The following is a 26,074-nucleotide window of genomic DNA, read 5'->3' as shown; positions in this document are numbered from 1 at the left end:
CTGGGACAGGCCTGGACTGCAGTTTCCATTGTCCCCAGACACAATGAGATTTGGTTGGGGATGGTGGAAGCTGTAGTCCAGCGATGTCTGGGGACCCAAGGGTGGGAACCCTCAAAATAGAGGCTTGGGGATACCTGATCTAGATAGAGCAAATGTAGAAGATAAATTAAGTCTTGTGATGGGTTTAAGGATTTGACTGCACAGTTTTAAAACTGTTGAGTTTCAAGCTGTAACAGAGAGCGCACAGTGCCAAGATTCGGGTTATGTCCACCAAACCAACAATGAGATCTGAAAAGGATGGAGCTTTCCCTTATGTGGAACTACCTAAAAAGGCAGCCGCCTTTTGCTCGGCTTCCAGTTTCTTCTTTACTTGCTTTGAAGATCCTACTCGGACTTGGGCAATGGGCATGATGAATGCTAACTTCAAAGGGAAGTTAGACTTGGGCAGTTGCTAAGCAGTGAATGGGATGTTCCAAAAAACGTGCCATGTGCCTGATCACAGGGAGAAGTACACACGTTAATTAACTATTTGCTTTGCTAAATCCATTGTGAACACTGAGCTCATTGTTGAACTCTCCCCAACAGCCCTATTTATTCAGGGTCCTTAATATAGATCAAATGCTGACTTCCTTCAGATCAGAGGATTATCTGACACCATGTATTGACAGAGCCGCATCTGTTCTGCAAGAAGGCAACCTCTGTCTTGTGCTCAGAGCCCATGATGTCATTTATTATTGCATCCAGTAGAAATCAGGTCTGGACCGAAGATGCAGAAGAATATGTGCAACTCCCAGCCTTACAAAGACAACTGTATGTTTACCAGCCTCAAAGGCAAGATGCCTCTGAGTACCAGTTGTAGGGGAGTAACAGCAGGAGAGAGGGCATGCCCTCAACTCCTGCCTGTGGCTTCCAGTGGCACCTGGTGGGCCACTGTGCGAAACAGGATGCTGGACTAGATGGGCCTTGGGCCTGATCCAGCAGGGCTATTCTTTTGTCCTTATGTTCTTATGACTATGGTACCTCCGAATGCAAATGGCGGCATGTAGAATTGATGTTCTGCTATCACAAACGTTCCCTGCATATAGAAAACTAGATGTCAGGAAAGAGTTCCAACATAGGCTTCAGTTCAATTCAGTTTATTACGACCAAAGATCAGCACACACATCCAGATACAAAGAGTCCCCAAAAGTGAACATAGAGCATAGGCTTCTCCCTGCTATGCTAGTTGTCTGTGGGCAGAAGTGTTTTTATTGAGTGGAACATTCTTTCATATCCAGTCTGAAGTGGAATAGGCCCCAGGCTTACCATTTCAGTGAGAATTATGTCTAAATAAGTGTGAAGAGCTACGTAGTGGCTTTCTTAGAAGTTCTGGTACTGGATTTTAAAAAGCTGGCTTCTCTCTCTGGCAAGATTTGAATACAATGCCTGCCCTATCCAGTCATTATCGTAAATGAGTACAGTATACCCAGGTATAGCATGGATTGCAGAGTGTTGGCTAGCTTTGCACTCCCCTCATATCAGCATCTCAGTGACTATGCCTCCACCTCTCCCAGGGGCAAAACCTGCACCAGGGAAAAGTTTCTCCCTGTGATCTAGAATTCCATCTTTTTTTCACAACCTCAGCCATCAACTATAGGCTTTTGATGGCAATTTGGCTTTGGCCACTGCCCCAGTTGGCTGACCCCAGATGCTAGCTCTGGAGCATTCAGGTGCATGAGTGTGGGCTCTATTCAGCCCTTCAGTATAATGCTTAGAAGTTGCAGGTGAGGACACTGGTCATGATCCCACTTCCGCCTCCAGGTCATCAGTCTGTATATGATGTCTGAACAGAGATTAGAGTAGCCACCAGCCATCCAAAGCCATTAAGCAAGCGTCTTCAACTATAAAAACTATGCAAAAGTCTAGAGAGACCATGTATACTCTTTCCATGATCAAATACTATGTCCTCTGAGACATGCGAGGATATGCTGCTACCTGTACCCAAAGAAGCAGGAAAACATTTGCTCACAAATGTTCCCTTTTTTCTGCAGCAACTTTTCTCTTTCTGCAGTGACTTTTTTCTGCAGCAACTTTTGCATTTGTGGAGAGTGGGAGTGCTTTGTATTCTTCAGATACTGGTCCAATAGCCAGAAGTAGAGATGCCAGTGACTCTAGTAATTACCTGGCTCAGCTTATGAATTTTGCCTGCTCATTATGCTTGGATACAATATGCAATGAACATTATTTTCCTCAAAGTATTTCTACAGCTCAGAATGAAAAATGAGACTCTCCCCATGAGATCTTTAAGTTAAGTCTATTTGTAGTCCAAGTCCTGGACACCAATGGCTGCTCACACAAAAGAAAGTGGGGGGAGTGTTTTGTTCTGCTTTAAGGCTCTAGGGGCTGGTGATGAAAAGTGTGCCCTCGAGTCAGTGTTAACTGCTGGTGACCACAGAGCCCTGTGGTTTTTCTTTAGTAGAATACAGGAGGGGTTTGCCATTGCCTCCTCCCATGCAGTATGAGATGATGCCTTTCAGCATCTTTCCTAAATTGCTGCTGCCTGATATAGGTGTTTCACATAGTCTGGGAAACATCCCAGTGGAGATTCAAACCAGCAACCTCATGCTTGCTACGTCATTTCCCACTGCACCATTAGGTGGCATATAGGGACTGGTAGACAAGCCCAAAGATGCTCCCAAATCCAGACTAATTTACTCCAGAGCAGTGTTCCCTGAAACTAGGATTCCCAGACGTTGTGGACTACAACTCCCATTAATCCCCAGCCAAAGGCCACTGCAGCTGAGGATGCTGGGAGTTGTAGTTCACAACATCTGGGAATCTCTATTACAGGGAACACTGCTCCAGAGTAATCCTATTGAAATTAAGTAGTCCTTTAGAGCAGGGGTTCTGAACCGATGGTACTCCAGATGTTGCTAAAATACCACTCACATCATCCCGAGCTACAGTTTATTGTGGAGGGAGTGCTGGGAGTTATAGTTCATCAACATCTGGAGAACCACTGGTTGAGATCCCCTGTTTTAAAGTAACGCCCTAGTTCTACTGGGAAGTAACTTCCTCTGGTTGTCAGCCCCTGACTGCAGCAGTTTATACACAAATCTTTATACTCCCTCAACTGTCCTTGAAATCAGGAAAAATTGATAGATTGTATATATATACATTTCTACTCTAGCAGCCATGTGGCGACTTTCCATTAATGAGCATCTGGGATGGTTCCGTTAATACTTTTCTAAAAAGAAAAGGCATGTTGCACAAATTGATAGATAATGTGATGCAGAAGACAGCAATCGGAATTAATTAGAGGTAGGGTTTCATTGTGGTGTCATTTTCTCTCCCGCTGGCCCCCTCCCTGCCATCGTCTCCCGTTCCTCATTCCTCGGCTCTGCTTTCAAGAACAAGGATTGTCCCTGGGGAGCTTTTGTGATTCAAAGAAATGTAGATAACAATTAAGGATGTTTCAGGCAGCGGAGGTGTCCAGCTGGCCATTTCACTGCCGAAGACTATAAAATAATAACGACTAATTAGTAAAACTGGGGTAAACATGCAGAGGTGGTGATCAGCTGCTGCTTGGATTGACTGCCTCTCAGCATCATACTGGACTGCATTAATAAGCAGCAGTGAAATGTCTGTAGTGGCAGCAGCTTTCTGAAACACAAGGCTGGTGCTCTCCTCAGGGCAACCCAAGGAAGCACTCAGGTGCTCTAAACTGCCAAGGTATTAGCCAGGTATTTCCTTCTCAGCAACCTAACTGGGGTTGCCACATGTCCAAGATTGGCCTAGACAGCCCAGGATGTAGGAAAAATGAGTGGGGAGTTTGCTTTAAACCAGGCCTGCTCAAATTAGGCCCCCCACAGCTGCTTTTGGACTGTGATTGATTGATTGATTGATTGATTGATTGAGTGTTGTCAAGTCGGTGTTGACTCTTAGCAACCACCTAGATAGATTCTCTCCAGGATGGTCTGTCTTCAACTTGGCCTTTAAGGTCTCTCAGTGGTGCATTCAGTGCTGTCATAATCGATTCCATCCATCTTGTTGCTGGTCGCCCTCTTCTTCTCTTTCCTTCAACTTTCCCCAGCATTATGGACTTCTCAAGGGAGTTGGGTCTTCGCATAATGTGTCTAAAGTACAATGCTTTTGGACGACAGTTCCCATAATCCCCAGGCACAGTAGCTAATCACTAGGGGTTATGGGAGTTGTAGGCCAACATCTGCAGGAGGGTTGAAGTTGAGCAGCCCTGCTTGAAACACATTTCACCCATTTTGATGCCATTTGGCCCCCTACCACCCCCGCTACCTCTACAGATGATCCAAAAAGGAGGGGAAGGGCCATTTATGGGAAATACCCTAGCTAGTCAACAACAGCACTGATGCCAGAGAAAGCATAAGAAGATGGGGCTTTAAAACCTTGACACTATGTAGCTACAATGCTTGGTGAAAAGCACTGGAAAAATGGATAAAACTAATTGGAAGTTGTCCAGTTCAACTTCCTGGACATATCATATCCAGGGTGGCACGCTTCTCTTACATGCTGGAGAGGATGTATGATTCCTGGACTGTCCAGGCCAGTCATTGACATATGGTAACCCTAGCAAGAAGGCATCTCTCAATGACCTTACAGGTCTGGCAGGCTCATTGAAAAGAAAGAAGCAGGTTTTTTTAAAGACAAACTGGTCCTAAACCAGGGGTGTCAAACTGGGGCCCTCCAGCTGTTATTGGCCTACAACTCCCATCTTCTCTGGCTACAGGCCACTGTGACCCAGGGGCATAGCTAGTGGAGAGGGGGCCCGTGTTCATCCCTCTCTCTGGCAGACCCCCAGAGTGAGAAAAATAATAAAGAAATAGGGAGAGGTGGAACTGGAGGGCCCTCAGGAGCTGGGGGTCCATATTCTTTGAACCCTTTCGCTCAATTATAGCTATGCCCCTGCTTGGGATGATGGCATTATGGAGGACTTCAGTTTGATTCCCCTGCCCTAAGCCATTTAGGGCTTAAACAATAGTCACTCCCCCAGTAAGAACAGGTTCGTAGCTTGGGGGTGCTCTTGGACATGATGCGGCTGTTGCCAAGAGCGCTTTTTACCAGCTGCCATTGATTTGACAACTCTGCCTGTTCCTTGAAGAGAATGGCCTGAAAACAGTGTCACACCAACTGGTAACCTCCAGGTGGGACTACTACAATGTGCTCTATGTAGGGCTGCTTTTCTATGTAGTTAGTTCAAAATACATCAGCCTGATTGGTCTCTGGGGTATTCCAGAGAGACCTGTTCTTAAACAGTTGCACTAGCTGCCAAATATGTTTCCAGGCAAAGTACAAAGTGTTGGTTATTACCTTCAAAGCCCTGAATGGCTTAGGTCCAGGTTACTTTAGAGAGTGCCTCTCTCTACAAGCGCCTTTCTTGTTCACGGAGATCATCAGGAGGGGTCCGTCTTCGGGTACCACTGGTTCATCTGTTGGCAGTCTGGGATAGGGCCTTGTCTCTTGTCAGCCCTAGGTTGTGAAGCACACTCCTCGTGGATATTAGAAGTTTGCCTTCCATGGAGTCCTTCAGGAGAGCCGTAAAGACCCATCTTTTTAGCCTGGCTTTTAACGACATCTAGTTTTAATGGTAATTTTAATCTGATTTTAATTGGTTTTCGGTTTTAAATATTCTTTCTTTTTTATTTTAGTGAGCCACTTTAGGAAAGGTGGTATATAAATTCATTAAATACATAAGTAACATCCAATAAATAAAACAGCCAACATGGTGAATTTCATTCAGAAATGGGCTGGCAATGATCGCAAGTGGTATAGAAGTCTCCTGCTCCAAGAAACGGACCCCGGAGAGCAAGCTAGCCATTGCGTTTAGCTCCAGTCTCTAATGTGATTCTCTCCCAGCTGCAACAAATTGTGTCCGGGAGGGTGTTGGGGAGCCGGAATTGCATGGGCAGCAGGAAGCAGCAGGAACATGGCCAGGCTTCCCTGTTCTCAAGGCTGCAGTCCTCCGGAAACACACTTAGGAAGTTATTCCCAGTGAACTCAGTAGGATTTATGGCCAATTAGAGCTGCTTATGAGCAAACTATCAAGAGTTTACAATCTTTTCTTCAGAGAGGCTGGCTGGCTGTCTTTCCTCTCCCCACCGCATCCCTAGATTTCCCCCTCTCTGCTTTTCTTTTGATTCAGTAGCCTTTAGCACTCCCCTCTGAATAACCTTAGGCAATCAACAAATCTGCAGTTTGAGAAAAGAGCTCCAGCACATAAAGGGTACCTTTACACATCTCTCATTTAGTAAATTATCTTTGGCACCTGATCCTTGGAACTCATTGCCTCTAGATAGTCATTGTGTATATGTCTTCTCCAGTTAATTGAGATACTTTAATTTAATGCCTTTCTTCCTCCATTGTTTTCCTTAACCCCCCTTTCCCATTGCTTTCTTTGTGTACCCATTTATTTACATTGTACACTGGAGGGCAGAGGTTTGTGGGTTTTTTTTTTAATGTACAGTACCTTGTTTTATTTTAGGCACTAAAGTAATTCTGTTACTACTCTTATTAAATTAAACTGAGATCTAGAAAGAAAGATTATATGGTGGGAGTGGATGCATAAGAAGAGAGATACTCTGTCTGAGGAATCGTTTTTAGACCAATTCCCTTCTTGAAACCATCCACCCAAAGGGACGTGTACATAGGAACATAGGAAGTTGTTGTATACTGAGTCAGGCCATTCATCCATCTAGCTCAAAATGTCCTACATTGACTGGCAGAGGCTCTCCAAGGTTTCAAGAAGGCACTTTTCACAGCCCTACCTGGAGATGCCTGGAGAGCAGAGCTGGTCTTGTGGTAGCAAGCACGACTTGTCCGCTTAGCTAAGCAGGGTCTGCCCTAGTTGCATATGGATGGGAGACTTGATGTGTGAGCACTGTAAGATAATCCCCTCAGGGGATGGAGCCGCCACTCTGGGAAGAGCATCTAGGTTCTAAGTTCCCTTCCCTAGCATCTCCAAGATAGAGCAGAGAGAGATTCCTGCCTATAACCTTGAAAAAGATGCTGCCAGTCTGTGTAGACAATACTGAGCTAGATAGACGAATGGTCTGACTCGGTATGTGGCAGTTTCCTATGTTCCTATGCCAGAAAGTAAACCTGGGTCCTTCTGCATGCAAATAGATGCTCTTAACCCTGAGCTGTAGCCGCATTCCTTAAGGGGGATATCTTACAGCAAACCAGGGCAGACCCTAGTTAGCAAAGGGGGAAATTCATGCTTGCTTCCACAAAACCAACTCTCCTCCCCAAAATGTATGTATGTGGCCCTGAAAAGCCACCTTTGCATCAATTCTTCCTGTTCACATTTTCAAGGTCATTCTTTGCAAGATTGGTTAAGAATTCTCTGTGTCCAGATTTTGTGTGTGTGTGTGTGTGTGTGTGTGTGTGTGTGTGTGTGAGAGAGAGAGAGAGAGAGAGAGAGAGAGAGAGAGAGAGAGAGAGAGAGAGAGAGTAGGGGGCAGGCATGGACAGAAACCTTTATAAATGCAGTAGACTCTCTTGAGTCCCTTAGGTACATGTTTAGAGGCACTCAGCTTGACGTACCAGATGCACAAGGTGTTTGTGTATGTGTATAAAACTTTAATTGCCTAGGACACTGAAACAACCTTGAGCTTTTCCTTTCTTACCACTTGGGACTTCTCAAGTGATCTGAGGATGTTGCTGGTTCCATTTCCTTACATGCTTGTGGTAGCCTCGTAGACCATCAGGACAAAGTGTCCAAAGATCAGAGGTTTGGTCAGCTTGCTTTCAGACACAATTGCAGTTTTGTTCTTATTCTTATTTCTTATTCTGAAAACCTGCTTTCAGATACTATTGTAGTATTGTTCTTATTCATATACACTGGTGAAGCATATGGTGCTTTGCACAGAGTACTAGCTTACAACTTACATTTGGGCAATAAGGGAGATTGGAAATAGGATAGAAGGTGGAGGAAAGAGAAGGAGCAGGAGTTAAAAAGGAGCGGATGAGGTCAGCATAATTGAATTTGGACTTTGCTGGACAATATTTAGAATTCTATATGCGTAGAAATATGAACTTACTTTGATGCATTTGGGAGGACCCTTAGAGGGGTCATTGGGGCTGGGGGTGCTGGGAGTTGGAGTCCAACAGCATCTGGGGACCCAAGTTTGAGAACCCCTGCCTTAAGTAATACAGTGACAGCTCTACATATGAGTAGGCCTACACTGTACACTTTCTGCTTCTTGGAACCATAACTTCATCACCAATGGTTGACCAGCACACTCAACAACTTCAGGAAATTTGGCCTCTTTTCAGGTATGGGCATGTTTTACAGCAGATTACTTACTGGCAACTCAGCCAATCTGTTGGCCCCAGCAGGAAGGAAGGAGGAAGGAAGGAAAGGTTGTGCTGTTGTGTCAGTGTCGATTCCTGGAGACCACAGAGCCATGTGGTTTTCTTGGTAGAATACAGGAGGGATTTACCATTGTAATTCCATGTGCAGTATGAGATGGTGCCTTTCAGCATCTTCCTATATCTCTGCTGCCTAATGTAGGTGTTTCCCATAGTCTGGGAAACATACCAGCGGGGATTCAAACCAACAGCCTCCTGCTCTCTAGGCAGGTTGCTTCCCTGCTGTGCCATAAATATACCTGTTTTATATTCTTACATTCTGGTAAATTCAGTTACTGTTTGTGCCCCTAGCTAGCAAATATTCCAGTATACTGTTTTCTGATGTATAAATAGTCCAGCAATGTAAAGATTGACAAAATCCTTACTTTGATGCCGTTTTTAACTACTGCTCCCTATTTTTCGATCTGTGGGTGAATTGCAGAAGAGTTAATGTTGCTTCTTCTCATGTGGTTAAGAATTAGAAGCCCAAAGTCTATTGCAGCTACATTTGAAATTTAAAAGAAAAATCAAACCTGTGTCTGTATTGGACAGATAATGGACAGAACAGCTCTGTTCATATTCTCTCTCTCTCTCTCTCTCTCTCTCTCTCTCTCTCTCTCTCTCTCTCTCTCTCTCTCTCTCTCTGATGGACTTTGAATGGGGAGGTAATGAGTTACCATCATTTTGCCAAGTTACAGATGTTAAGAAGAGCCACTGCTGATTTCTATTCATCAGATTATTCCCTCCCACCTCCCCAGATTTCCTCTTTAATGAGCTGGGAGCCAATCAATAATTCATAGCTACATGAATAACTGGGGGATGATAACCATTTATTTGGAAAGATGTAATCAGGCCCCATTCTCTGCGTGAGCCTCTATCAGCTTATCAGCTCCTTCTAACTCACGGGTAACCCAATAGACCACAGCAGGCGCCAAACAAAAGCTTCAAAAACAAGGTAGTTAAGGATGTTCAGGAGAGAGGAGAGTCCTACACAGTCTGCGGTATGTTTCCTTCTCTTGTGACACATGAGCTTTGCGAAGTCTCATAGCTGTAGTGATGTCATTAGCCTGGGTGGCTGCTATTAGAATTTTTTCAGTTTGATTAGTCAGGGTGAACCATTTTGTAGACATAAATTGGAAATGTTGTGTTTCCCAATGGGAAAGCGGCTTTATTCAGGCCTGGGAGCCTCCTGTGGGGAAGAGAGTATCTTTAAACAGTAAGTAAGACGATCAAAGTGGATGTATTTTCAGCCCAGCCTTTTGCAAGGTTTGTGGAGTCCAGACTCAGAACTGTCATCTGCAAGTGGTTGTCCCGCAATTAATGCAAGGCTGTGAAAAAGTCTACTTCTGGGTTGGTTCACACATGCCACTGCTAAAGTTCACACATGCTACATTCTACTAAAGACAACCACAAGGCTCTGTGGTCACCAGGAGTTGACACCGGCTCGAAGGCACACTTTACTTTAGCTAGTCTTGCATCCAGCCCTCATGAGCCCTGTCCTAGGTGCTGATGCTGGACTAACACTGCATGTTCTTCTCTACTGCCTGCCTGTCAGTCAAACTCTGCAGCTCATCTGTGCAGAGGCGCTCCTACCCCGGACTTCTGGGCTGAAATCCTGGGCCTCTACACCCCCTGGGGCCCCCCAAATCCTCTTTAGTCTGTCCTGGGTAGTTTGATTGCCACACCACTGGCCCATGCTGCACCAGGCAGCCAAGTGTGACTGTGACCTGCACCGGGCACCAAGCGTGACCTGTGCTTTAGAGACAGAGTGGGGAAAGAAATATGTGGGATGGGAATATGTTAGCTTGTGTGTAAATGTTTCTGCTCATGCATATTTGCAAAAATAGACCTGTTTTATGTTCTTGCATTGTTGTGAGTTCAGTTGCTGTTTGTGCCCACAAGAACCCACGTGTTAAAAATACTGCAGGTGTCACAGGGTATGTGTGTGGTGGTGGTGGTGATGATACATAACTTTCAGCGGTGGAGGGGGGGCATCCAAAGGCCTTTAGGCTCCAAAATTACCTAGGTGCACTTCTGCATCTATGGCCTGGGACTGCAGATATGCCAAAGCTTTAAGCCTCGATCATGATTACTCTGAGGGCTTCTGCTATGAACAGGAGAGAAGGGACTCCTGAACCCTTTCCCTGCCTGCAGTTTCTTCTCAAGTAGTTTCAAATGTGTATGCCTTCTAGCAAACACACCCTTCTGCAGTTTAAGAAATGGGCTCCAGTGCAAAGCATACTGGTCAGAAGTAAGTCCCGCTGAACTCAACAGGGCCTGGCTATATAATAAGTGAGCCAAAGTGCTTGATCACAGTGGAAGGACTCAAGCAAATAAGCACCAGTCACACCTGACCTCTGCCAGGAACTGTGAGGACAATATATACCTTTCATAAGAACATAAGGATCTTGCTCAGTCTGTCCAAAGGCCCATCTAGCTCAACGTCACCTTCCCAACAGTAGCCAGAAAGATTATTTTGGGAAGCTTACTAGCAGGGCATGAATACAAAAACCGTCCCTTGCTGTTTGTCCCTAGCAGCTGTTATTCAGGGGTGCACTGCCACTGAACATGGAGGTTCCATTGAGCTACCGTGGCTAATAGCTACTGGTAAATCTATCCTCCCTATATGTGCCTAATCTAAGCTGCTTTTTGCTTTCAAGCACTTAGAAAAGACTCAACAAGCGTCTTCTGTTGCCTCCATGGCTGTATCTGTCATCTGGAAGGGGAAGGGGAAGAGAGCTTCTGCGACATTTCTGAGCCTTGCTCTGCCACAGAATTGCTTTGTGGTTTTGTTCAATTTGCCTGCTTGCGCGGGTTCAGTCCTCCTCGCCTCCCCCTCTCTCCTCCAACTCGTAAAATGGGCCTAATACTTTTGCGACACTTAATGCAATAAAGTGTGCAAAGCCTTTAGAAATCCTCTTAAGAGGAAGCTAAATATTGATTATTATTCATACGGCAATTATTGTTCCTTTCAGGGAAGAAGATTATTGCTGTCATTAAAATTGCTTGCAGTATCTAAGTGGGCTGTAGTTAAACCCTAGAAGAAAACCTGTCAATTGGATTAATGTGTGTCCTTTAAAGATGACTGCTGGAATGAGCCCCTTGCCCCATGCCATCACAACCCAACCCTTCTCCCCAGAAACTAGGCTTCTGGCAGGAAATAAGCCCTTAATTTCATGCATTACTAGTGATGCTTCTGAAATGATCTCCATACTAATTTCTCCCTTGATTTCGGAATTCGGAATTACCTGAGCCTGATTCAGACATTATGCTATATGAGTGTACAGATGTCTCCACACTCGTCCATGTGTTTGTGTGATGACTGTCTGTGCTCATTTTAAAAGAGAACCTGGATACAGGCCCTTCAAATGCATGGCACAGATAGGAAGTGTATTTCTGAACCTGCACTCAGCATAACATGTGAATGGCAGTACCTGTGTACACTGTACACTCATCATACGAGTGTTGAGCATAACACGAGAATGGGCCTCTGGTCTTATTTTATTTGTTTGTTTTATATGTCACATTTATAAGCTGCCTAACCTATAGATCTGCAGGTGGTGCACAACTGTTTAAAATACAACACAAATAAAACACAATGGAAAAAAATTAAAACAGTTTAAAAATACTTTTTAACAAAGAGCCTGAGAAAGCATGTATGTCTTAAAGGATATTTTTTAAAGGCAGCTAGAGATGGAGAAGCTCTTCTATTGATGGAGGGGGTGCCTTGGGGCAGCCACAGAGGAACTAGCCCCATGTTGCCCCCAAATGATTTGAGGGCAACTGTAACCGAACCTCCTCACATGATTTGAGTAGGTGATGGGGTTCATGACAGAGAAGGCACTTCCTTAAGTACCCCGGGCCCAAGCTGCTAAGGGCTTTATAGGCAACTAGCTGAGCTGGGCGCAGAGCATCTGTCCCTCTGCTGGCCTGGCCTGCCCACTTCTCCCCCGCCCCCACTTCTCCCCCCTCCCCGCCAGCCTGTGTTTTCTGGCTGGTTGGCAGGCCGGCTGGAAAGCCTGCCTGCCACCTCCTCCTGCCCGCCAATTCCTGGCAGCTGGCTGGCCGGCCACCGCCTGCTGCTCCCAGTGGCCGCCCGCCCGCTGGCGGTAGCAGCCTGCTTCTTCCACTCAGCCACTCACGGTTTCTGGCTGGTGGGAAAACTGGCCTGCCACCTTCTCCAGCCTGCCCACTGGCTAGCCAATTCCCGGCGACTGGGTCGGCCTGCTGCCACCTGCTCCCACTGGCCGGGTGGCCCTCCACCTGCTTCGCAGGCCGGCATCCATATTTTCTCCCCATCCCTGTCGCTAATCGGTGGCTGCTCACGAACTCTCGCGAGAGCTGCCACACATGAGATTAGCGACTGGTACGCCTAGGAGAAATAAATATATAGATATTAACCACTTCGTATTTTGCTCGGAAACATTTCGGCAGCCAGTGCAGTTCTTTTAAGATCTTGTTTTGTCCTGTCTCACCATTGCAGTTTGTTTTTTTAAAAGCTTTCCTTGAGGATCCTCAGGAAATCCCTTGAGGGTTTTTTTCTGGATATTCTCAAGGAATGCTTGGGGGAAAGATGTTTTTCAAGGTGAGATGAGCGACGTTCACGCATCACTAATCTATGCTGTGAGGCTTTAAAAAATATGTTGCTGCCTTCTCTGAGCCTGTGTGGATAGAGTGAATTATAAATCTAAAAACAAAATAGATATATTGCAGTGAAATAATTTAGAGACACAGGGATGCTATAAACTCTCCAGGCCTCACCTGCTCCTAAAATGCACTTTTTGCCTGTAATGATACATACACACACATACACTCCTAGCAAGCTGTCAAGATAGCAATTTGAATGATGGAAGGTGTTTTTTTCAGAGGAAGGATGAAAGATATCTGATGTCATCTGAGTCAAAACCTGCAGCAAAGCCTTTCTTAATAAGAGGGAAAGAGCTGAATAGTCTCCTTTGATATGTGGGTACCTCTCTTCGGTTGAGTGGGACTTAGCAGATGATGAAAACAACAGTGGCTCCTACAATTTTGCTAATAAGGTGTGGACTGTCTTCCTTTCTACTTTAGGGCTTCCTGCTAAGAATTATTTTGTTAACCAGCCAATGTGAGGAGGCAACAGTTCTCCAAATGGACTCAGAAGCAGGCTCCTCTCATGCTTAGATCAGGATCTGAAAGCTCTTATTATAAGGGTCAGGAAATACCACATAATCTACTCTCTGGCCTAATGTGGTCCAGTGATTAGAGTGTTGGACTAGGACTGGGGAGACCCAAGTTCAAATCCCCATTCAGACATGAAATTCATTGGGTGACTCTGGGCTGGCCATATATTTCTCAGCCTAACCTACCTCAATGGGTTGTTGTGAGAATAAAGATAAACAAAAATAGAAGCTCAGTGTCAGCGGAGATGGTTCCAACAACAATACAAGAGCAGCTGATGAACAAATATTTATTCCAGCGCATCTTGATATCTTTTTCAAGCAATGTTTTCACTTGACTGCCTGAGAGAGATGTGTTCTTTGCCCCCTGCTTGCCAAGGAAGTCAGAGGTACCTTTCATCAGCTGCTCTTGCAGGGGCAGAACCACCATTGTGCTAACGGGTTCAAAGAAACCAGGCCACCAATGAAAAGGGCCACTGAAGCCCACAGGGGCACATGGCTCGAGCTCCGGAAGAGCCCCGAGTGAACTCCCCCACCCTGCCCATGCCCGGGCTCCTGAGAGCCCCAAGCAAGCTCTTCTCTGTCTTTTTCAGGCAGCGTTTGCTGCCTGAAAGCCTTTATTTCCCTTTCTCTCCCTCCAGCAAGGGAGAGAAAGGGAAATAGATGCTGTCAGGCAAGAAGCACAGCCTGAAATGATGGCAGGGAGCTCGCTCAGGCTCTCAGGAGCTCGAGGCCACACCCCTTTGTGCATGATGTCACTCACTGAAGGGAGAGAAAGGGAAATAAAGGCTATCAGGCGGCAAACACTGCCTGAAAAGGACAGGGGAGAGCTCGCTCGGGGCTCTCAGGAGCCTGGACATGGGGATTTTGCTCAGGACTCTTCCAGAGCCCAAGCCACATCCCATGCACATGATGTCATGCACATGGGACATTGTTAGAGTGGCTCCATTGTGTTGGGGACATACTCCCAGGGAAATGCACATAGGAGTGCATCCTAATGCATCAGTGCTAAACATAAAATACAATATATTTTATTTTATTTCATTATTTATTTAATTAATTTATCTACCGCCTGACTTCAAAGGCTCTAGGTGGTTCACACAAATAAACACAATAGAAACAAAATAAAACCAACTATCAAAACAACAATGAAATAATTTAGAACATTCAACAGCAATTAAAAATTTAAAAATATTCAGAGATATAGACCAGGTTGTCAATCAGTCTAGGGATGAAGGGTAAGATGTAACATTTTTCACAGCTGTAGGACTGAACTAGACGCATCTGCACTGCATTTCATCCTACATCCTTTTCCACTCAAGGGTCAAGTTCTCAAAATACCAGCTCTGCATAATTGTGTTAGAAGCTGGCTATACTTGGTGCTGATTGGCTGGTACCTATGATGCCATGAAGCACCCACCCCATCCTTAGAGTATTTTTGCAACTAAATTATCTGTATGTTCTCTTGGTATGTGGACATTAAAATGAATGTAAATTCTATTCCAACTCCCATCAGAACTCTTCCACCAGATTATCTGCTGCATGTACAGACCCAGCCTGATTCATATGTCAAATAGTCAGAAATTATCTGGTTACTGCCATCCCTTATTTCAGACCAAATCTCTTGCTTTTTGTTGTGGACTGAGTGACAGCTGCTGCCCGGAGGCCTTCATAAAGCGAGATGTGTGTATCTTGGCAGGAGGGCCCCCGTCAGCTGCGTAGTAAATAAATAAAGTGAAGGAAATATATTATTGCTTTCATATCTAATGTGTACAGCCATCTCAGACAAAGAAAGTGAAAGACACAAAGCCCCACCTAAGCTTAAAATTAGCCCTTGGCTTCCCGTAGACACTACTGATGTCTAATATAGAAAGAGCAATAGGAATCGCATGGCACTCTGCATAAAGTCTTGCGGGAAGCTGGGGATGATGATAATCTTGATTCTCTGTTCTGGGGTGGGGGGAGGTCTTTGAAAACCTTTGGCCATGAAATATAATTGGTTTTCCGCCAACAGCCTTGATTGCAGGTCTGTCCCTTGGGTATCATAGGAAGCTGCTGTATACCAAGACAGACCCTTAGTCCATCAGGCTCAGTTTGGTCTACCCTGGCTGGCAATGACATCTCCAAGGTGCACGGCAGGAGTCTCTCCCAGCCCTACTTGGATATGCCAGGGATTGAATCTGGGACCTGCTCCATACCAAGCGGATGATCTACTACTGAACAACGGCCTCATCCTTCACCTTCCACTTCTTAATACATTCTGTTATGGTGCAGGGCTGGCGGCGGGGTGTGTGTGTGTGTGTGTGTGTGTGTGTGTGTGTGTGTGTGTGTGTGTCTAGATGCAGAAAATGGTACCTAGTGTTGCAGAATAAATTCATCTGCTCCTTAAGAGTCAGCATTCCTCCATCATCCAGTATGTTGCAGAACCCTCCAGCAGGAAACCAAAAATATCAATATCCCAAGGGGACTTCAGGGCAGAATTAAGCCTCCGCATTGTATTAGCCATGGCAGATCCCAGTATAGACATGTATGTCTGAGTTATCCTCTCATTCCTTGCAGGGCTGACTCAGAACTGCTTCCGTTGTGCTTGAGGAGCTTGTTGTCATGTTGTTTCTTAGAGGATGTGGCAAGCAAAAGAGGAAAGGCAGAAGCTCCATCAAATTATCTGTTGCTAACGAGTGTTTCATTCTTTAGTTATTTTGCCTTGGGGGTGGAAGGCAGCTTTTCATGTTAGAAGAAAGCAAGGGGAGAAGAAGCACAAATGAGTTCTGCCTCCTATTTCTTAAGTATCTGGTGTGCCATCTAAAAAGGAACATGCAGGGTCCTAAGATGTCAGCTTGTTAATCCAGATAGTGTATATGTATACCTTGCAAATTTTGCAATACAGTGAAGCAGCAGCCATGGGTTTTCCTGCCCAGACTAACCCCACTCTTGTAACCTCTTCCCCACCTCAGGTAATAAGCAAAATCCCAGATGTGCTGCACAGTTAGGTGAGGGAAATCGTGGTAGCCTCATCTCTCAGTGCACTGGGGAATTTAAAGATTCTGTGAGTTGCAGCCTACACAGTACTATTCACAGGGCTTGATTGATTGATTGATTGATTGATTGATTGATTGATTGATTGAGTGCCATCAAGTCAGTGTTGACTCTTAGCGACCACATAGATAGGTTCTCTCCAGGATACTCTGTCTTCAACTTGGCCTTTAAGGTCTCTCAGTGGTGCATTCATTGCTGTTGTAATGGAGTCCATCCACCTTGCTGCTGGTCGCCCTCTTCTTCTCTTTCCTTCAACTTTCCAAGGGAGCTGGATCTTCGCATAATGTATCTGAAGTATGATAGTTTGAGCCTGGTCATTTGTGGAACAAATACCCTTCCCTAGTTCTGACCTCAGGTTCAGGAATCTGTACTAGAATAACATGTTGTAGTGGTTAGAGTGCTGGACTAGGACTGGGGAGACCCGAGTTCAAATCCCCATTCAGCCATGAGACTTGCTGGGTGACTCTGGGCCAGTCACTTCTCTCTCAGCCTAACCTACTTCACAGGGTAGTTGTGAGGAGAAACTTAAGTATGTAGTACACCACTCTGGGCTCTTTGGAGGAAGAGTGGGATATAAAATGTAAATAATAATAAACATTGAAGGGGTTGGGGAAAATAAATTTTACCCCTTAATTAATCTTTAACCAAACACCTTGATTGTTTGAACATTTAAGAGAATGTCTTCTTCGCTATGAGCCCCACCAGCCATTGAGATAAGGAGAGCTTCATCTGCAGTTGCCACTGGCTCTCATCTGGTGCCTACTCAGGGACAGGCCTTCTCTGTTGCTGCCCCGAGGTTTTGGAATGCTCTCCCTGCTGAAATAAGAGCCTCCCCATCTCTTACAACTTTAAAAAAGGCAGTCAACACACATTTGTTCACCCAGCCTTTTAATTAAACATTGTTTTAATAGTTTGTTGTTTGAATAATTTTAACATTGTTTTAAATTGTGAATGATTGTGAAGTTTTAACTTTTTTATTTGTTATTGGTATTCTTTGTTGTAAACCGCCCAGAGACTTGAGTTTTTGGGGGCGGTATACAAATATGTTAAATGAATAAATACATAGATATTCAAGATCTAATTTGCACCAAGTCATCTCGTATGCATGTCTCTATTTGGTGTAAAAAAAACACCACCACCAAAAAAACCCATGTGCAATGTGCATCACTGGAAACTGCTTGTCAGGGTTTCCTCCCCTGCTCCCTGAGACATGGAGCTGTGCCCGGCCAGCCGGTAGAGTGCCGAGAAAAGCCGGGGGCTGCAGATGCCAGGCCAGCCCCGGCAACTAAGAAGCCAGGGAGGATTCAGAGAGACATGCCACAGCTGCCGGGGGAAGGGCAGGCCTTGCCCAAGAGGCAGCAGATTGGTGGAGAGGACTAGCCAGGATAGCAGCTCCACAGCTGCAAACAGCTGGAGGGATGATAAGTGCAGGAATGAGCCACCTGTGGAGGCCAGGGATTGGGTGTCCAGGTCACGTGCCTGGCCAGGGAAGACGGAGCTGGCCGAAAGCGGGGAGGAGTGTCCGAGATGCAGGGATGGATTTAAGGCAGAGGCTGCCCGAGACGGGGCGGGGTTTGTGGGCCTGACAGTCTCCCCGGAGAAGGGCTCAGGCTTTTGACTCCCACTGATAGGTGAAGGAGGGGAGTGAATAAACTTCCTTCCTTCCCCGACTCTGAGGCAACGCCCGCTCTTATAATTCACTGCGAGAGAGCAGAAAGGGCGCTTTGGAGAATTCCTCCTCCCCAAAGCCGGACCCTGCTAATCAAGAGTACTATGGTTGTACAGCTCTTGGCTATTGCACGGTTGATGAAATGACTGCTCTATCTGGAAGTTGGCAAATCGAAAGATTGCCCCCTTTGCTAAGCAGGGTCCACTCTGGTTAGTATGTGGATGGGTGACTACATGTGAGTGCTGTCAGATATTCCCCTTAGCGGAAGGGTCTATCGTGTCTTCATGCATGTAGGAGGTACCCAGTTCAACTCCCAGGCATCTCCAGGTAGAGTTAGAAGCAGAGATATGAAGGCTGTGGGGGACAGAAAAAAAGGAAACAAACAAACAACAGGTTCTGGGGCTTTTCTTCTTCACTTTTTCTCCCCCCCCCCCCAGCTCTTCATATCTCTAGTTAGGAGAGGCTCCTGCCTGAAACCTTGGAGAGCTGTTGCCAGTCAATGTAGACCAGAGTTTCTCAACTACCGGTCCGGGGACCGCTGCCGGTCCCCGAAGGGTTGAGCGCCGGTCCCTGACTGGGAGTCAACCCCCCCCCAACAACTGCAATCAAGGCACTCACTTCCTTAATTTTGCACATGGTACGGAAGAGGAAGAGTATCACCTTCTTGTCCCTTGCCTCCACGTGCTGCTGTGATCTTCCTACAGCTATTTTATTCCCTATCTTGACAGCTTCAAACTGTATGCGGTGTGGAAGGTATGCCACCTGAAGGGCTGCCACTTGAAGGGCTGCTGGTTCTTGCATGCTCATTGTTTGCAGCCAAAGGTTGATTGATTGAAACCCAGCTGCCTATTGTGGTCGAGGCGCCTTGAGAGGGAACGCTGTTTCCCTCTTGCATCGGTGGGGTGTTGTGGTCCCTCTGCCCCCTGTAACCCCCTGGTCTGCACCGCCGGTGGAGGACGGCGGTCCCCTTTATGACCTCGCCGGGTGCGGGGGACAATCTCTGGCCGGGATCATGCCGCGGTGAGGGCTAAGCAGAGGAGGGAGGGAGGAGGGCCGCCTTGGCTCACCTCGCAGGTATGCGCGGGCAGCATGTGGGACCACGTGAGCTGCGTGGCCCCAAAGGCAGGCTGGTGTGATTGGCTCCCGCAGGGGAGTTGGGAGGGGGGCACAGAAGTGCACATTGTGAGAGAGGATGGGGAACACTTGCTACACTCTGGTGCGCAAGCACAGTGGCGGCAGCTCTTGGACCCAGGCGACCTTCCGAGTGCAGTCCGGTGCACCATTGCCTCACCCACCCTGAACAGTGCCTCGTCTCCCCAGCGAGGAAAATGAGGCATCTACCACTACAACACCCCACACCCTCCGCCATCTCAGAATCACCCCCTTTCTTTTAATGCCAGGTCTCCACCGCTCTTCTTCACATTTTCTTTCACCATTAAAAAAACCCCATTCCCAGCACCTGCCATGTAACGAATTTAACGAGTTTTGGAGGAGCTGCACGGGTTTCATTAGGTCCACCTCACAAAGTGCACATCTAAGAGCAGGATCCAGATCAAGTCAGGTGATCATGACCAAGCAGCATTGACACAAATGAGAGATGACTAAATTAATTTCAGTGGGTGGTCGTGACTAACGTTGTCTGGATCCTGCCCTGCGACTACACAACTCCTGCTAAAACTCCACCTCCATCATGAGAGGGTTAAACTGTAGATTTCCGGCTCTACTGAGCTTGCCCTGCTCTCCTCTCCTCACCTCCTTTTTGCTTTGCTTGACATCCAGCCTGATGAAGCATTTTGGGGGATTCAAAAGCTTGCTTGTGCGTTGTTTTCATTGCCCCCATGTAGCTTTTGAATTTTTCTAATGGCCCAACATCCCCTCTCCATTGAGTAATCACAAGCACCTCCACCCCCACCCCACACATACTGAAGACATACTGGAGACAAATTTGTTCACCCAGGCTTTTAGATTCAGGGGTTCTCAACCTTGGGTATCCAGACATTGGTGGACTTCTACTCCCATAATCCCCAGCCATAATGGCCAAATGCCATTGTGGTTGGGGGTTATGGGAGTTTAACTGAGGGACCCAAGGTTGAGAACCCCTAATATTCCATGTTTGCAAAAGATTCCAAATTTAATTATTTTAATGCTTATATTATTTTAATTGTAAACTGCCCAGAGATGCAAGTTTTGGGCAGTATAGAAGTCTGATAGATAGATAGATAGATAGATAGATAGATAGATAGATAGATAGATAGATAGATTTGAAACCCCTTTACTAACTGCCGGTCCGGGAAACTGCGCATGAAGAATGTAGCGGTCCTTGAAACTCTGCACGAAGAATTTAGCGGTCCTTGACTCCAAAAAGGTTGAGAAACACTGATGTAGACAATACAGAGCTAGATAGACCAATGGTTTGACTTGGTATAAGGCAGCTTTCCTGTGTTCTTAATAACATAGTGGCTTTGTTTTAAATCCCAGCAACGGCATTATGCTCTGTGTCTGCTTTCCTCACAGTGCCTCCGGATGACCCAGTTATTATTGGAGGGCCCATCATCAGCTTGCGAGCTGGAGATCCCCTGAATCTGACCTGCCATGCTGACAATGCCAAACCAGCAGCCTCTATCATTTGGATGCGGAGAGGAGAAGTAATAAATGGAGCAACCTACTCTAAGGTAAGGAGCAAAAGTTCCCATTTTTTAAAAAGGGGTGCTCTACATGCGCAACCAAAATTGTGCACAGCATGGATAAAGAGAAGTTTTTTCTCTCCATTTCATAGTAGTAGAACCTGGGGTCAAATGCTGAAACTAAATTCTGGGAGATTCAGGATATACAAAAGGAAGGATTTCTTTACACAGTGTGTAGTTAAACTGTGGAACTCACTGCCACTAGATGTGGTGATAGCCTCCCGTCTGGATGGTTTTAAGAGGGGGTTAGACAAATTTATGGAGGATAGGGCTATCAGTGGCTACTAGTCTCCGTAGCTATATACTTCTATCAGGATCAGAGGGGGCATGCCTACACCAGGTGCTAGGGAACACCAAAGGAGGGGGTGGTTGCCTCTTTTCCCCACTTGTGGGCTTCCTGAGTTCACCTGGTTGGCTGCTGCGTGAGGCAGGATGCTGGACTGGATGGGTCTTGGACTGATCCTGCAGGACTTTTCTTAACCAGAAGCAGGCTTATGACTACACAACACTAACCTGGGGTGCAAGCTCCAGATGTGGTGCAACTCACAAGTGCATCAGCTTTGTGCTAGTGCAGTGCCCTCCCACATACAGTTCATTGCTCTGGATTCTGGTCAGTGTCAAGAGGAGGGCACAATTTTCCTAGTGGGAAATTCCCACATTGGGTCCCATCTGCTGTTCTGCTGTGGGGGGCTCCCCATGGCCTCAGAAGCTGTGGATTGGAGAGTGGGGGGGTTGTGTCACTTCTGTCCCCCTGCCCCTGTTCCCTCTTTGGTTCCAGACCTCCAACTCCCTGGGTGATCCTCAATCCTCACCCTCCATGGAAGTCTAAGCCTCATCACTGGCCGGAGCTCCCTTCTATAGTTGGCCGCCATCTCTGCTAATTTAGTGAGACTTGAGACTTTGTCCCGATCCCATTCTCATGTTCTTCCTCTGCCACAGCCAGGCGCAGCTGCCCCCGTGCATGTTTCCTATCTGGGAGTTGGGAATGGCCACCAAGGTGCGCATGGGTTGAGCGTGGGTTGCGGTGAGCCCGGCCACCCTCCAGGGATCTCACCTCCACCGCCACTCCTGCGCTCATGCCCTTGACAGGGGAGACCACTTTCTCTTGCATTATTAGTGAACCATGTAACAGACCTGCCAGAGTGCCATGGAATTGTTTCCATGTTGGCAGAGATGATTGCAGGCAGCAGGCAGCTTGGCAACTGGAAAGAGACACTGAAGAATTTTTTAAGCAAGCACCTGGAAGAGGCAAACAAACATTATTCCGGACAAATGGTCCCCATGCAGGTATGGACGCCTTAGCCAGGCTGTGTGGCCATCGCCTGTCCCCGGCTGACCCCAAGTTGTGAGTGTGACACCAGACTATAATTTCTCAAAGAGCTGCTCAGTGCCTGAGTGCAGCATTTATATTAGTTTTTAAGGTTTCTTTCCACTGCAAAGAAAATTCTTCTGCTGAAAATGCCACCAAGGTGCCTCTCAGGCAGGTGAGATGCATAAGAGCTCTGGGAGCAAAGGCCGTGCAAAGATATAACTCTAACCTCTCTGTATTATAAGCAGCAATTGCTAAGATGTCAGTATCACCTTCATGCCTTTCAGCACAACTTTATCTTTGGCTGTCTTGGAGTTTTTATTACTTTTGGAGTGTGGATCTGGATTTATATCCCTTTGCCATATATCCGTATTTTGACCAAGAAAGAATGCTAACTCAGTGACAATTATTACTAGGTTTAATTAGAGTGAAAATGAAGAAGGGGAAAAGGTGAGTGTTAAGATGTAAGCAGTCAAGCAGTGCTAGTAGGGAAGGCATGAAAAGTTGCTTGCATTTTATTTGTTTTGAAGTACTTATGTCTTTATTTTCTCCTTGCAGTGGCCATCTAGTTGTCTTCCAACAATAATACTTATGACATAATAATTAAATAGTCATCAAGAACATGGGCATACTATCAGGACAGTAAAGGCGAATTAAACTAGTTAGTAAAAAGATCAAGGAACCAAAACTAAACCCCCAAGCACCCCCTGGAACAAATTGCTTAGTGGTAGAGCAACTGCTTTGCGTGCAGGAGGTTCCGGGTTCAATCCCTGGCGTCTCCAGGTAGGGCTGGGAAAGACTCCTGCTTGAAATATTGGAGAAGCTGCTGCCAGTTAGGGATGTGTGAACAGGTTCGACGTTGAACCTGTTTGACATTGAACCTGTTCGGTTCGACAGTTCGGGGTCGGACCGAACCGGGGGGTTCATGATAGTTTTTAACTTACCCCCCTGGGTGAGTTGCTAGAGGCAGCGGGGGGGTGTCAGTGGGGGGTTCCCCCTCCCCTGCAGGCCTCCCTTACTGCCCGACCGCCCTGAGCCATTTTGGAAGGGCGGTATATAAATCAAATAAATAAATAATAAATATAATCTACTAAGGACAACCACAGGGCTCTGTGGTCGCCAGGAGTCAACACCGACTTTATGGCACACTTTACTTTACTTTACTGCACTTAGGTTAGCAAGGAATTCATATTCAGGAACCATTTACAGTGACATCAGGATGGTGACAGAAGGCATCAGTGGCATTATTCAGCTTTGCTCCTGATGATTCACAGAAAATGAGCATTATATATGTCCTAAAAAAAGTATCCCTTTGGTGCAGTTCTCAAAATGGCTTAACTTCAGAGCAAAGCCTATACATGTACACGTGTATATCTTTCCACAGTCAGAACCTGTGCAAAAAGATGAGTTCCAAGCGTCATAGATAGACACTAGGTGCATATATTTATCTGCGTAGGCTGTGTTCTCACCTTCTGATAGATGCATGGTGGTTTGGGGTGGGGGTAATTGCTCCCTTTGAGTATTTACAACTTCAGGTATGGTTGGATGAGCTGGGCTATTAACTGGGCTATAAAGATAAATACCTTTAAATATAGATCACTGGATGGATGGTGATAGGTGTAATTGTGATGCATTGGTCAATGACTAGGGATGTGCAAACAGGTTTGACCCTGAAGAGGCCTAGAGGGGGGAAAAGGTTAAAAAAAATTAAAATTTAAAAAAATTCGTGAACCCCGCCACCCCCGGACCAGACCAACTGGGGGGGGGGGCGGATTCTAAGGGGTGCCAGACCAAACTGGTCTGGTCAGGTTCGAGTCCGGTCTGGACTCGAGCCGAACTGGGTCAGCTGGTTCTGTGCACATACCTATCAATGACCATAATAAAGGTCTGATTCTATAAATATCAGTGACTATTGAGTGGGCTTTCTGATATAATGAAGGAGATGGCCTATTTGCAAGTTGACCAACTTATATTGACACTGGCCAGGGATCGAGGGCAGGCGTGCAAAGCAGAAATAGAAAGCCACATACTTCCCTTGCAAAGTAGGATGCACACAAACCACCTTTTGGATTTTAGTCCTTGGCAAGGAATTGTATCCTCCAGTCCAGGCTGTCTCTGCTCCCTGCCTGCCTGCAGCTTCATCTACATTAGCCAGCCTCATCCTCCAGGCCTTCTGGTTGCTATCGGAGAATCCAGCATCTGATTTGCATAAGCAGTGTGACCTTTCCCTCACCGCCATCTGATTTGCCTGCAGTATTACAGGAGGATTCTTGCTTTATTGCACCCAAATCCTAAGACATTTCATTTCTCCTGCCATCAGCAATCTCTCAGGAAACCAGCCACCTGGCTGCTGAGTGCCAGAGATGCAGGGGGAGGAAGATGGGGTGAGAGAGGCAAGGATTTTAAAAACCCAGCATGATGGCACCATGTGCCATGCACCTCGGAGACTTGAAATCTCTTTCCAGCTTTCACATATGCTTCTCTTGGAACTCTCTCTTCCTCCTCCTCCCTCCTCCTCCTCCTCCTGCTGATGCAACCTCGATCAACAAAAGCACACCTTCCCTATTACCCAAATGCCGTGTGGACACAGCAAAACAATTAAGTCGGCAGCTTGACCTTGTCTCCTTGTCTCTCATGCCGCAGCCCATGCTAATTAAAACCAGAAAGGGCTGACCTCTCCCTACGCTGACGCAGGTGGAATTAATTAGAATCTAGTCTAGCCTGTTAATATGCCAGGCCGCCAACAGGGTTTCCAGGGCCTGGTACAACACTGGCACTTGTCCCTCACCCCTTGTAGGCCTGTCCCCATCTATGCCATTCTGGTCATTGGAAGAAGAATAGCATGCAGCAGTGTCATGAAAAGAATGCGGGGTGGGGGGGGGGGAGAGCAGCCAGCATGCATGTGTGGCCGTGTACATGTGCAGAAGCAACCTGTGCCCAAGCCAATTGAGAGCACGTAGCAACATATGAGACTACCTTATAGCAGGTCAGGCCACTGGTCCATCTAGCTCAGAATGGTCTTTTCTGACGGGCAGTGGCTCGCCAGGGCTTCAGGCAGGATTTTTTCTCAGCCCTACCTGCACATGCCAGGGAGTGAACCTGGGGCTGTAAATGCCCACCACTGGTCTGTGGCTCTGTTCCCTGTGTGATTCTGGCTACGTGGATGTCTAGGTTGAAGATCCATGCTAGGAACATAGGGAAATTGAAGATCCATGACAATCTCATTGTTGAAGACCCGTGCTAGGAACATTGGGTGTCTAGAGAGAGGGCGGGGGGAGAGGTTTTATTTTAAATATATATCTAACCAAAGGCTTTGGGTTGCTGGACAGGTGTGGCCCCATGAGCTGTGAGGACCCCACCAGAACATAGGAAGGTGGCATATACCGAGTCAAGCCATTGGTCCATCCAGCTCAGTATTGTCTACACAGATTGGCAGAAGCTTCTCCAAGGTTACAGGCAGGAGACTCTCTCAGCCCTATCTGGAGATGCTTCCAGAGAGGGAACTTGGAACCTTCTGCACACAAGCATGCAGGTGCTCTTTCCAGTGAGGCCCCATCCCCTAAGAAGAATATCTTACAGTGTTCACACATGTAGTCTCCCATTGATATGTAACCAGGGTGGCCCCTGCTTAATAAATCCCCAGCTAAAAGCCACTGCAGTTGAGGATGCTGGGAGTTGTAGTCACACAACATCTGGGAATCGCTGTTACTGCTCCCATCCTATGAAAATGCTTCCACTTTCTGCTGACTTAACTCTGAGCTTGCAAGCCAGCCCAGTGGGTATTGCAGTGCTTTTTGTGTGTCTTGCAGTGATTTTGGTGAGGCTCCAGGGAAAGAGATGACAGGTAAAAGGGAGAGAG

General features: G+C 46.5%; 1 protein-coding gene across 4 annotated transcripts in view; it reads left to right on the top strand.

Moving 5' to 3' along the window:
• The window catches only part of KIRREL3 (kirre like nephrin family adhesion molecule 3), a 780,338-nt gene that overhangs the window by 557,034 nt on the left and 197,230 nt on the right, over positions 1 to 26,074 (top strand). For all 4 annotated transcript variants that reach the window (XM_053269220.1, XM_053269217.1, XM_053269218.1 and 1 more), the window contains one exon: positions 20,737 to 20,894. In XM_053269220.1, the coding sequence (XP_053125195.1) occupies positions 20,737 to 20,894 (158 nt within the window). The remainder of the gene's footprint in view (positions 1 to 20,736; positions 20,895 to 26,074) is intronic.

Source organism: Hemicordylus capensis, chromosome 8 (assembly GCF_027244095.1).
Source record: "Hemicordylus capensis ecotype Gifberg chromosome 8, rHemCap1.1.pri, whole genome shotgun sequence".
In the NCBI taxonomy this organism is placed as follows: Eukaryota; Metazoa; Chordata; class Lepidosauria; order Squamata; family Cordylidae; genus Hemicordylus; species Hemicordylus capensis.
This window is presented reverse-complemented; position numbering and strand designations above follow the sequence as displayed.